This window comes from Lagenorhynchus albirostris, chromosome 16 (assembly GCF_949774975.1).
Source record: "Lagenorhynchus albirostris chromosome 16, mLagAlb1.1, whole genome shotgun sequence".
NCBI lineage: Eukaryota > Metazoa > Chordata > Mammalia > Artiodactyla > Delphinidae > Lagenorhynchus > Lagenorhynchus albirostris.
In genome coordinates, this window is record NC_083110.1 from 55,062,208 (window position 1) to 55,076,492 (window position 14,285).

Consider the following 14,285-nt stretch of genomic DNA (forward strand, 5'->3'; position numbering starts at 1 on the left):
GTTAAAATAATAGTGGTAAGTATATAACTACATATAAATGTATATATGTGTATATGCATAAACCCATATGTACATACGTATGTGTATATATTGGGGTATGTGTGGGAGGTGAAGCCAAGAGTCTGTAAAATGGGTCAAGAATTCTTCTGTTCAATTTATGAAATTAACTGGTAACAGAAGGAGGAGAAAAATTCTACCAGTGTGGAACAAAGCATGATCAAAAGAACGGAAGGACATGGAAAAGGAGTTGGGAACCTTTCTATTACACTTACTGGTAATGGGTTAAAATTCTGGTCCACGAGGTGATTGTATCCATGGTCAAAAAATGAGTGCCGAATCACAACATCAATGCCCCGATTGGCCAGCATTCCTAAAGTGTTCAACCATCTGAAAAGCAGGGGAAAAAAGCTACATCAATACATTTTAAAAATAGCATAAAACAAGCTCTATAAAAATTGGCCAACATACACACATACACACCACCACCCACACCCATCAAATTTACCTAGTACTTTAGAGAAAACTATTTTAAGCATTAAATACACAGATGGAAGAGATCTATAGAGATGATCAAATCTAACCTCTTCATTTTATAAGAAAATAAAGAGGTCCAGAGGAGTAAAATGAATTGCCTTGGTCATAAAATAGCTTGTTGCTAATGACATCTCTTATTCCTATAATACTAACAAATAAAATGAACACCCTAGCCACTTGTAAGCCTAAAGTCATCCCCCTTGACCACAAAACACACAATCACAGAAGCACACACACTATATTTTCCATCACTCAAACTCCCCTGCTTGCACCTATTCACTGTCCATGTACTTTACATATGACGCTAACCCACATACTCCTGTGACCTATGGTCCAGTCATTTGCATCCCTCATATATCACTGTCAGTAGGCAATGCAGTAGTAATTTCCCTTGGCACTATAACTAACTATACAGGGATTGGAGTATGCTACCATCACACATATGTTGCAGTGGAGGACCTGCATTGCTCACACACTTATTACATACCCCATCATGCCAAATACCCACTCTCCAGGGCATGCTATCCTTCAAAAATACTGCCCTCATGGTTTTTCTAACACCTACTGCTAACTCTGCCTTCACCATTTACACATTTAACTCATTCATTCATTCATTCATTTGTGAATTGATTTCATTTTCTTTCTTTGTATTCTGAAATGCAAGGAAACTTCCAATTGTAATAATATATGTGTGTAAGAAAGGTGACTTAGAGCTTCAGTCTTCTCAGGGTAAAAGATAAGGCATTTCACAATCTTTCCTAAGAATATATTGTCTGGCTTCACCTATCACGTCTTCTCTCACCCTAAACTTTATTCCCCAGGCTCTAAGCCACATAAAACTACTTTTGGGGGCTTCCCTGGTGGCGCAGTGGTTGAGAATCTGCCTGCTAATGCAGGGGACATGGGTTCGAGCTCTGGTCTGGGAGGATCCCACATGCCGTGGAGCAACTAGGCCCATGAGCCACAACTACTGAGCCTGCGCGTCTGGAGCCTGTGCTCCGCAACAAGAGAGACCGAGATAGTGAGAGGCCCGCGCACCATGATGAAGAGTGACCCCCGCTTGCGACAACTAGAGAAAAGCCCACGCACAGAAACAAAGACCCAACACAGCAAAAAATAAATAAATAAATTACTAAACTCCTACCCCCAACATCTTAAAAAAAAACAAACAAACTACTTTTGGCTGCTCTCACATACTTACCTGAGCCTTTTTATATGTTTTAACTTCTCCTTAGAATTTCCTTCCTCTCTTCCACTAACCCACCTCACCTGGCAAATTTCTTCCCATCTGTTAATCTCCAAGTCAAGTGTCATTTCCTTCTGAACTCTGCTGCCCCAGCCAATAGTAGTATCTTTCTCCTCTGTACTTCCCCAGAACTCTTATTCATACCCTCTGCTGGCCCACTGAATGATAATTACTTATTTCTCTGTCTTCTCCCAGCTGGTATGAGCTCATCAAAAATAGACACATTTTAGCTTTGTACCCAAAACAACCATCACAGTTCCTGGCACACTATAGGTGCTCAATACTCTAAGTTGAAATTGATCTGGATAAAATTAGATTCTAGGACTTTGAGAATCACCATTCAGCATACTAGGGACAAATAATGCATAGTTCTGATTTCCCAAATCTGAGACCGTATGGAGCTCCAAACCAGTGACCTTACTGACATGAAGACCATTGCTAATTAATGACTATGGCCAGAGCCCTTGTTTCCCCATGGCTTTTCAGAATAGATGGTTAGTTCTGGAGTTGTCTTCATCTTCCTCCTGTAATAATTAATCTCCTGAGTAGGGGAAATAAATGATGTTCCAGGTCTCCCTTTTATGTTCAAGTAGAGAAAAGTGTCAAGGTAACTGGTATATCTCACCAAGGATGCTTCTGCAGCCATTATCTTTCATCCACAAAACTTTATTGAATATCTACTACATGGCAGACATTACTAGGTGCTGCAGACACAGCAGTATGCCAAGGGTAGGGCATCAAAGAATCTCAAAGCCCTGATTGAGAAAACTACCCTTGAATACTTGGCAGCAGAGAATTCTCATTTGTGCATGCATTTGTATATGCCCTGGTAAGCTTATAGTTATGCCATGTATTGAAAAAGGGCTGCAAAATGCCTTCTTTCCAACTCCTTGCTAGCCTTCTGGAGCTTCCTAGAATGCTTTACATTTTTTTTCCCAGGAAGCAATTTATGCCCCTTGGAGAACTGGACTCAAAGGGCATATATCTAGGTACTGCCAGTGGGGTTGAGAGGAAATGGGTGATAAAGAGGTAAGAGAGAAGACCAGGGGCAGAATGAGCTGGTTGTCATTTGATCTGTCAACAAAGCATTGGACATCTGAACTACAACCAAAATCTAAACAACAATATTTATCTGTGTTTGCAAAGCGACTCAGAGATCTATGGATATCTGGCTGATGCTCATGAAAAGGCAGGTCTCTCTCTAGCTCTCTTCATGAAGGTCTGTGCTATTTCTCATTTCACATCACTCTCTAAAGGGAAGAATGTTCACGAAAACAGTACAAGAGGGCTGCTTGCTGGGCCCTGCAGAGGAGTCCTTCTGCGAAGGCTGAGCAAAGGCCATTCTTCTTCTGATTCCAGAGGCCTCCTGCAGTACGGACTGTCAACCTGCCTCTCACAGTGAAACCCCGTGAGGAGAGTATTTTTGAAAGAAGACCCTCAGCAACACTGTAGCAAATGCTGATTCACTCCATTTCCTTCACTGAACCATGCTCCCTGAACAACCTCTCTGTGCCTCTCATGTGAGGACACAGGGCTGGAAGACCCCAGCCATCATGTAGACATTGACTCATTATCTTCATCTGCATCTGCCAGGATGCCATCTTAAAGACAATCTACTTGACCAGCCTGATTTGTCCTTCACAACTGTATTGAAGAAGTTGCCTTCATGGAGATCTACAGCTATATAATTAGGAGCAGCTGTTAGTAGTGAAACGCATAGTTGAGGGCAGAGCTGCAGTTCTTAGGAGAACCTTGCTCAGACAAAAAACCAGGACCACAGACTAGACTGGACCAGGAACAGGTCACTTGGTTAATCTGCGGTCCATGACAATGGCAGGCCAGCCAGAGGTCCTCATGCTTCTGGCTTAAGTTGTTCTCCAGACGACTGCAGTAGCCTTCAAGTTCATTTTCCTACCTCTTGCCTATCCAAACTCTTGTGCATACTACTATCAAAACCAACGTTTTAAATACAGGTCAGATGGGTCTCTCTCTTCCTCCAAAATCATCAATGGTTTAGCCACTGAGTATAGAACAAGGCCTCATTTTCCCTGCCTGGTTTTCAAGGTCTTCCATGATTTGGTGGTAAAACTCTGTCCCTAATCAGAGCCCTCACTACACCCCTGAAGATACTGAGGCTTTCTCACACTAATCATTTCCCCTCATAATGTTCCTTCAGCCTCTATGCTCCCACTACCATCAGCAACAATCTTCACCTATAGAAATTAGAGAAATCTATGTTCCACTAAAATGCCTCTTCCTCCGCAAAGCCCTTCCTGATCCTCCCATTCAGAAACTCTTGATTCTTTTGCATGTCTACCCCTTTTGTGGATAGCCCACGTAAGGCAGAAAGAGAGATGGCATACTGTAGTGGCAAAGAGGCTGGACTCTGGAGCAAACTGCCTTGGCTTGAGTCCAAGCTCTGCCACTAACCAATAATCACATTTACCTCACTGGGTTCTTATAAGGGTATAAGGATATAATAAGGGTATCTAATACACTGGTTGTTAAATTAGTAAATACATATAAAGCACATCAGATAGTCCTTAGCACATGGTAAGCACTATGCAGTTAAAATTATTATTATTATGACACTTTTCTCCTACAGCTTTTCTTATTCCCCATCTCCATTCCTCCAATCATAAGTTTCTAAAGGGCAAAACTCCTGTCTTACTCTTACCTATCTCCCAGGACTCAGGTGAAAAGTAGAAGTATTTTGCACTGAAGACATAAAATAAAGCTCTTATTACTATCATGATTACTACTATTATTACTTTTGCTCTAATGCTCGTACCTGAGATCTTAGTAACTAGACAAGTCCCTAATCGCTGTTTGTTGAGTGATTAAACACATTTACAAAGAAATGGATGAAGAATTTTCAGTGGGAAACGAACCCCCCCCACTCCGGCTGATGGGCAGAATAATGAGCAATTTCACTGTCCTTTCCTCAAAGCCCTTGGGAGTGAAATTGCAAGTGTTACTCACAAGAATCCTGCAGCATAGGAATCTGACAGATTGTTTGTGCCTCCAACTGAGGTGGTCACCACACCTTCAAGCCAAATCTTCTTTCCTGGGGTGTATGTGTTAACCACCTGTTCACACAACAAAAGCAGAAGGAGATGATGAGATTTTTAAAAGCTGTTCCCAAATGAGAAGGAACATACATTCCCTTAAAGAAGTTCCTCTCATCCCCTGCTCCCAGGTGGTCATGACCTGTGCTCTTTTCATGGTGATGCACCCCATACAGATAGCTGGCACACACACACAAAAGAATTAATATTGATACATGTCCACTCAAAGAAATGATCATTTCTTTCCCATAAGAAAACCCAAGTGACAATGTGACAGAAGAACAATGCATCCTTATCTAGGACATAAGTTGACTGCAACACCCTTCGCTGGAAGATGCAGGTGGTATGACGTTTCCATATTAACAAGCATTGAGAAGCAAATTTTCTTAATACTCTGTTATGGCACATCCATGGATGAGTGTACCGTCCATGCATCAGCAGTTGTGAATCATGAGAGAGGGCAGAGATCAATGTTTGGGAGAGGTATATTATCATTACCAAGGCATGTATGTATATTACAACCACATTTTGAAACTAACTGCAGTAAGTGTAAAAAGAAAAACCACTGACTCACACGTGAAACATCCTACACAGGGAGCTGCCTTCTAAGCATACACAAAGCCTCTTGTCAAAAGGTGGCCCTCTGAAATTTTGAAATATCCTCGTCTCTGATCCACAAGCTGGAGATTGGCCAGACTACTAGATGTGGTCTCAGATTCTCTGGAGAGCAATCTGGCAGTACTTAGGGATCATGTTGTATGCTGGGTAATCTCTGAGAGCAGAGTCTAAGACAAAGGCTTGTCTATACATAGTTCATTTGGGAAGAAATAACCGGGAGCAGGAATGAGGAACTGGGGACTGTGAAAAGGAAGAAGAAAAAAACAGTACAAGAATGAGTTTTCAAGTTGGTAACTACTGGCAACTTATACTCAATTCTACAGGGAACTTGGTAAAAGCCTTAAGAACTGTGTCTCAGAACTGTCCCCCAAGGCGGGGGGTGACCAGGGGAAGCGTTCATCATTTGGCTCCTGTTCTCCAAAGGTCAAGAGCAGCCTTGTGACTGTGATCACCCCATTTCACTGTGCAGGCATGAGTGCTGAGCAGGTTCCCACCATTCCACACTCTGCCTTAGAGAAGTCCCAGAGCAGAAAATGAGAGGTCCTCCCGCACCACACCAGCACCAAGCTGGTTGCAGCCTGTGCAGCTGCCTAGCTCTGGTCTCTGCAGGGATGGCTAGAGTAGGAGGTGGGACTGAGAGGATGCGGGTTGTGCACAAGAGGGGCTGGATAAAGACAGTAGTGTATTTAGGTCCTACGGCCCACCAATTCCTCTCCTAGACATATAGAACAAAGCAATTCTGCCTCAGGTCTCTAAGGGGACAAGTATGAAGATGTTTACTATGTCACTGTTTGTGGCAGGTGTCCATTGCTAGAGGAATGAAAAAGTAAAATACATACATGAAATATTATGCAGCAGTTATAGCAATACATTCTATATAAGTCCAGCAACATGAACAGGCTTTAAAGATTTAGTGAGCTTTTAAAAAATAGAAACAGAATGAGGTTTATGGCACAATATTATTTATGTAATTACTCATTCATACCCAATAACACTAAAAGTATATAAAGATACATCTCTGTTAAGGACATATATCAAAGACATAAGAAAAAAAAAGGAAAACAAAAAGAAAAAAAATAAAAAAAAGACATAAGGAAGGCATGTATAAAAGGGAGGTGAATATAAGTGGGGATTAGAGATGAAGGTGAAAATTAAAACAAAAGGAGGGCTTTGCATGAACTGATGATAATAGTTTGCTGTAGTTGAGGAGGGTAATTAATTCTCTGCACCTCAGGTCTAAAAAAAAAAAAAAAAAACCATATGTATGTTGTAACATATATGCCAGAACTTTCCTTTTCCCAGACCCGTGGGCAGACATTAACAAGCAATCATATTCCTCTTTTCATCTCTCCCTATGTATAGCTCCCTGCCCTCTGCTCTCTCCCCTGCATCTACTAGAGAATATGCATTATTTGAGACCTATTTTAAAATCAGGGTTGGTAAAGTACTTGACCCTTTCAGGGTTAAAGTTGTAAATATATTTTAAAAATTTGAGATGTAAGTAAGGATTATGATCAAGAATAGAAGAAAAAATTAATAGCGGAGGTCAAGCTGGAAACTGTTAAAGATTAAATAAGAATTTCCCCTTGCACCCAGAGTCATTGAGGACACCACAAGGTGGTCCTCTCCCCCTTCTTGACACTGCTCAGAGTGCCCAACCCAAGGGCAGCTGGAAATAGTATAAATAAGAAAGCGAGAAAAACACCTTAAATGATCAGAAGACAGAGTCATATGGTGAAATTAAAGGCCTACAGTGATGATTCCCCTTAAAACATCCATGCTTCTGATAAACTTTGTGCTTCCTTTATGACTAACTGGAACTATAGGAGCAGTTCCACGTGTAGCTGTATTTCTGATGTATCTGTGGGGAGGAAGGTAATCTCCGTGTCTTACTCTTCCTCCATCTTCTCCCTTGATCATGGTGATGGTTTCATGAGTGTTTGCATATGTCCAAATTCATCAAATTGTATACAGGCAGACCTCAAAGATATTGCTGGTTCGGTTCCAGGCCACTTTTTTTCTTTTCTTTTCTTTTGCACTTAGTCTAGTTTCACTGGCTCATAGGGTGCGGCAGGCAGAGGCCTCAAACCCAGCACTTTCAGACCAGAGTTTCTAGCGCAAAGCGGCTGCACAACTTCCCAACTCAAGATGGAGGTAGCAACGCAGGCCGTGTGCAGAGAGGCTGCGCCCGGACGGGATCTGGAGCTGTGACTAACTGGAACTGAGTAACATATCTGTGTTTTTATTTTTTGCCTTTGGCTTCCAGGATAGTCAAAGATTAATTTTTGCTCAAAGATATTGAAATGATTGAGGCAGTTAGAGAAAGGTGGTTTGGTTAAACAAAACAAAAAGGTAACTAGTATAAGATGATGAACCTTGAAATCATTGAGCTAAGTGAAAGAAGCCAGACACAAAAGGCCACATATTATATTCTTTCATTTATATGAAATGTCCAGAATAGTCAAATCCATAGAGACAGAAAGTAGATTAATGGTTTTCTAGGGTTGGAAAAAGTGAGGGAGAATGAGGGGGGAGGATGGGGAGTGACTACAAATAGGTATGGGGTTTCTCTGGAGGGTAATGAACATGTTCTAAAATTAAACAGTGGTGATGGTTTCACAATTCTGTGAATATATTAAAAACCACTGAATTTCACACTTTTAAAGGGTGAATCTTACGCTACATGAATTATACCTCAATAAAGTCGTGTGTGTGTGTGTTTGTGTGTATGTATCATTAGCAAAAGGAGAGGTAGACGCTAATAGGCAGATAACTGACGTGGAAAGAGGAATACGTCCTGGAAGTCTGGGGTTCTACCACACACAGCAGCTGTGAGACTTCTGGCTCAGCATTATCTTGGAATTCAATTTCTTCACCAACATGTAAAGCCACAAATTTGAAGTAGATGAAATCTAAGTCCTTTCCAAATACAAAATGTTAAAATGTATTAGTATTTTGTAATGCTTATGCAGGTCCCCTTGGCTCCTATCCCTCAAAGGTCAAGAGTAAATTTGATTATGGAAATTAAAATTAGATAACAAATATGGGAGGCAAAAAAAAAAAAAAAAAAAAAGCCAGAGCTGGTCAGAGCTGGTAATCTCAAAAACAAAGATCTGAAGATCTGGGCCAGAGGTAAGTATTGAGAGTGGTGGAAAAAGCCACAGGAGTAGGTGAAATTTCCTAAGGGGAATATTTTAAATTAGACTGAAAAAGGGCGAAGGATGTCCATCCAAAAACATTAAGGCATTATCGAATGCATTTATTCATTCACTCAACAAATACTGAGCATTTGCTCTATGCCAAGCAGAGTTCTAGGGGCAGACAGTGAATGAAACAGAAGTCTCTGCTCTCACTGGCTTATATTTTAGTCAAGGGGAGGAGACTGACAATAAACACACAAACATAAATTTAGAAATAGTAAGTGCTAGAAGGAAAATGAAACAGAGTAATCTGACAGAAAGTGCCTTGGCAGGAGGGGAGGGTTGATATTTTAGATGGTAGTCAGGAGAGATCCCTCTAGCTCCTTATATAAGGACTTTAAAGTCTAGTTCCTTTAAATGAGGACTTGATTCCAGAAAATGGTTGGATTTATAAATTACTGTGTACACAGGACTCAGCAAGGACACAGACTCTGTGTAAATAAAGTTCATCTGAATTGTCTTCTGACTTGCAGGAAGATTTGGAAGGAAACAATCTAAAACTTCTTGTAATTGGTGAGGCAGAATTGATTAGTGGTTAGGGGCATGGACTCTACACACATTGCCTGTGTTTGAATACTGGTTTTATCATTGACTCACTGTTGACCTCACTGTGCCTTTATTTCCTCAGCTGTAAAATTAGAAAAGGAGAGCATTTTCTAATATTTAAGTGACCTAATATTTGTAAAGCACTTGGAAAGGTGTCTGGCATATGGTAAGCTCTTTTTTTTTTTTTAACATCTTTATTGGAGTATAATTGCTTTACAATGGTGTGTTAGTTTCTGCTTTATAACAAAGTGAATCAGCTATGCATATACATATATCCCCATATCTCCTCCCTCTTGCGCTTAAAGTAAAGCAAATGTTACCTAGACAACTCTCTTTGTCCAAAGCACATGAGATTGTGTCTGGATCAATCTAACATTACAGTTGGTTGCTTTTCTTTTGGATACGTTTGTGGTGGTAGGTAATAGACCAGATGTATGCTAAGTAGCAGGGAAAGGCCTATTTCGGACATGGTGAGAGGCTTAATGAACTGTGTGTCTACTATGAGCGGAGAAGACCATCATAGCAACGTGTAGGGGAGGTGCTGAGGCTGGGTGCTGGTTGGGACTGTAGAGGAAATTAGCATGGACAGAAGAGAAAAAAATCGGGAAAAACAGATGGAACCAGCTGCAAAATTCCCTTAGAAAGCGAAACTCTAAGAAACTAAGGGCTATAGTTTAACACTGTGGTTTTCTGAGTAAATATGATCCCCCCTGTGCTGGAAGAGAGAAAACTGGAGGACTGGAAAGAACAAGGGTACAGTTCCTGGTGAGAAATGATGTGCCAATGAAGATTATTTTAAGGAACACATTGTCTGGGGAGGGAGAAGAAGTACAAATGCTGAGATTACTGAAGTGAAGGGAGAGCGGAGTTGAGTGGTTGTCTCCCTTTCAGCAGTTCTTTTGTCCCCATTAGACTTCAGGCCTTGGGCCCATGTGGACAAGGGAGCTTTGAGGCATCCACAGAACAGCTTAGCAAGTTGCCAGTGGCTGCTCAGAATCCTGGGGCCAGCTGGGGTCAGGGTGGTATGAAGGGAAACCCTCAAACTCCCTTTCCTCTCATTTCAGGGGTTGAGGACATCAGGACTGCTTCGTGTGGCTATACTGAGAGAGGAGGGGTGAGAGAGAAAAACAGTATTGATTTTTTTTCTTTTAAGTTTTATTTTCCCTACCACTTTGAATATTTTTTAAAAAAGAAAACAGTAAAAATAGGAAAATAACCTTTTTTGTGGCATATTTTCAAACCTGGGCTTCCTTTTCCTGTTTCTCTCAATCTGTGATCTGTTTAAAAAAGAATCCTGAGAGCCTGGTTTCAGTGTGCAAGTGATGGCAGACTTCTAACAGCAGACATGTCGCTTATGGTTATCCAAACCCAACACCTTCCTTAATGAGAAAGGAAGCAATAAAACAGGAATAGTGGACAGGCCAGTGGGGCTAATCAGCCCTGGCAAGAGGCCCACCCTCCAAAAGACGCTGGAATCCATTAATTCCAGCATCTCATATAGTTGGAAATCAACTTCCCCCAGGACTTCAGGAAGAGCAGTAGCTCTTTAAGCAGCCAGAACTGGTCCCCTATGTTACTGGTTAAAAGGAGCTGAATAGCTTTAGGGAGCTTCTTAAACCTTACCCATGCACATAGCTCTTCTTGGGGGGTGCCCCTGCCTCTTTGTTCCTTATTATATTTATAAGAGGTCCAGGTGAGAGCTCTTGAGAGTAATGCTCCAATTTTTTTTCCATCCTTCTTGTGTGTTTTTGACTCTAAGCGACCTACTATATTAGAAGAGGACAGGATCATTCCATTCTGCCCTCTCTTTTCTCACTCACTGTCCCTTCCTGAGTTCCGGATCTTATCATTTCTCCCTTGGTCTTCCTGAAAGTGTATCCTTCTCAAGACTATCCTCTACAGTGCTGCTGTCTGTTAACTTGACAAGTTCCTCCCTAGTTTCAGAACCTCTGTGGCTTTCCATTACCAGCATCAGAACTCAATCATGTGCTCACAGAGTGTTCTGTGCGACTATCTGGCAGATGCGCTATGAGTGACTTGTTTCAGATAATATTGAAAGCAGTGATTTGGGAAATGATTTACTTAAAAATAAAAGAAAGTAGATTCAATGTTATCACAATAATATTCTTTTCATTCGTCAGAACTACGAAATGTTTCCTTAACATGGAAAAAAAAGCAAAGGAGCCAGTAAACTACACAGAGCCCCGTAGTCTATTTTATCCACTTGTCCATGGGAGCATGTTAAACATGGTGAAATCGTGGTGATAAACACGGATCCATGGGATATGATACCAACTCCTTTACTTGGTATGTAAGACCTTTCATAACTACCCCTTGGCTACCTTTTCTCCTCTCCGTCCCCACAAGATCTGAGGTTCACCACACAAAATGGACTCACCATTTTTCAACTACATGATTTTCTTTTAGGTTTTTGATGATCACTTTGTCCCTTACTCACTCCTCAGCCATGTTGTCTGATTTTTTTTTTTCATGGCTTATTTTAAATGTTACCTCCTCTGTGAAACTTTTCTCAAAACTTCAGAAAATTAATTCTCTCCTCTGGCCTCCAAAGTTCTTGGAACCTATTGCTATCCTTGACCTTATTATACTGAGTTGTAACTTTCTGTTTGCCTCACCCTCCTACACCATAAGCTACTTGAGAAAGCCACGTTTTTTTCCATTTTGCATGCCCTATAAAATACTTGTCAGCCACTTCGCTTATTAAAAACTTGTTAAATAATGAGACAGTGAAGTAGTTTACTTGTTAATAAGTGAGAGAGGTAATATTTTACCAATGGAAATGCTGAGTAGATATCAGAGAAGATAACTAATAACCTCAAAACCATAAGAGCAAACATCAAATCCTCACAGTTCCATTTCGGGACTCTGTTCACTTTCTAATTGAATTTTCCTGTTTGAGGAGAACTAGAAGCTTCTGGTTCACTAAACTGCCTCCATATTTAATATGTCCTTCTCAGGTTAGACAAGCCGAGCTATTCTGAGCTCAGCCAATTCCAATATCTCATCACATTCTTCCTGATTTATTTCTTCTGTCTAATGAACTTCCTGTCAGTTTCATTAATTTTTTCTGTATAATTTCTTTTTAATATCTTCCTGTTCCGGAGTGCCATATTTGCCCATTTTCTTTTGGTATCAGATCAATTTTTAATTTGTGGCTTCTGTTTCTGTGTCATTTTTAGGATTTAAAATTGTATTCTCTGCTCTTGTTATCTCAAACCGCGGAAAAGCAATCGAGTGTAATTGCAACTAAACATAAAATTAAAATAAGAAAATACACAAAAAAGAAAGTCACTGGGGAGGCAAGGAAATTATGATCATATGCAAGAAAATGAGGAAGAAAGTTTCACAGTCCCAAAGCAATGACTATGTTCAAGGATAAGTGCTGGTGGAGGGAAAGACTGGACAGCAGCTACCTGCACATAAAACACTCTTCTTCCCTTCTCCAGTCCTCTTCTATGACTAACCAATCCCTCAGGCTTACTGTCTAACTACTGACGAGTCATAGGCTCCACCAGCCTCAGAGGTAATTTCCTCTCGTTCAAGACAAACCCTGTAATCTCCCCACTTCCATGTGGAAATGTTAGAAGGTCACCCCAAGCTGCCTTTTCCTCCTGAAGAAGATTTTTGCCCCAAGTAGCAGTTTGTTCTCAGGGTCCTTCCCCCAATATGTCCTTCATATGGTCATTGCCTTCCACACAGCAGGACCTCACTATACATGTGCACATAAAACATACGAATGGTGCCCAGTGAATGAATGCAAATCACTCCCTGAAAATCCTTGTCTGCTTCCACTATCTAACATTGTGATAATATTAGATATCACCTAAGATTGTGGCCTCCAACTTTCATTCAGCTTTCACTTCTAGGACACCCACCCCAGATTATATCAACTGACCAAGAGGTCAATTTGATATTCTTTCACCAGGAACATTCAGTATTCTTCTATTTAAAAAGGTTTCCTCATCCTGGATGGTCAGGAATATAAATATTCCATGGGCTACAAAATTAATGGTTAACTAGCATGGGAGATTCAGAACGGTGTATTGGATAGCGTGTGGGCCCTGGAGTTAGGAGTTCTAATTTTACTACTTAGTAAGTGTGGCCTTGAAAAAAATTACTGGTCTCTTCAATGGGTTAGCAATATATGATGCACTCAATAGATGGCATTTGTAGCCTAAAAGGTGATACAATTACTATATTTTTGTCAGTTGATGATGCATTTTCCACATTTTAATGGTTTTGAAATCAGAATGTTTTTCATCAAAAGAAATTTGCCAGCTGTTTACTCTCTCCCCTCAGCTGTTATTAAATTGATGTTACATTTTATAATTGTTTGTGTTTAAGAATCAAGGAAATGTGGTTCTTGGAAGGACACTGACCGAAACTTTGGAGCTCTTTTGTGGTAAACATACCTTTCCAGCTAGATTCCCCTATTTATCATTAGTGTCTTATATCTGAAAGAGAAGAGCCAAAGTTTCCCTTGGGACATATTCTCCCATTTTCAGATAGCCAAGTTGAGTCACAGAGGCTAATTTACTGGGAAGCTCGTCAACTTCCAGCTCCCTGTTTTCACAGGCCTCTACTAATGTCCTGGGAAGGGCCATGATAATGTGTTAATATGGTCAGATATATTTCTAAAACATGCAAATTTGTTTTGTTTTCTTTTTCTTAAAGAGGTCCCCATTGTATAAGCTTCCAGCCCCATAAAACTTAGACTCACACCTGGATGTCACCTAAGGTATTACTGTGGCACAGTTTGTGTTTAGGGTCCTCTGACTCTCTTAAGTATTTCTTTGCCCTGTGTTTCTCTTCCCCTCCATCAAAACCTGCTCTTGGAAAGGACAGATACCATATGATATCACTTATATATGGAATCTAAAATATGACACAAATGAACCTATCTATGAAACAGAAGCAGAAACATGGACATAGAGAATAGACTGGTGGTTGTCAAGGGGGAGGCAGGTGGGAGAGGGTTGGGTTGGGAATTTGGGATTAGCAGATGCAAACTGGTATATATAGAATGGATAAACAAGAAGGTCCTACTGTATA

At 40.7% G+C, this 14,285-nt stretch overlaps 1 protein-coding gene across 2 annotated transcripts in view; it reads right to left on the minus strand.

The window, feature by feature from the left end:
* The window catches only part of HPSE2 (heparanase 2 (inactive)), a 572,092-nt gene that overhangs the window by 147,494 nt on the left and 410,313 nt on the right, over positions 1-14,285 (minus strand). For both annotated transcript variants that reach the window (XM_060126534.1, XM_060126532.1), the window contains 2 exons: positions 4,763-4,869; positions 273-387 (listed from right to left, as the gene is read on the minus strand). In XM_060126534.1, the coding sequence (XP_059982517.1) occupies positions 273-387; positions 4,763-4,869 (222 nt within the window). The remainder of the gene's footprint in view (positions 1-272; positions 388-4,762; positions 4,870-14,285) is intronic.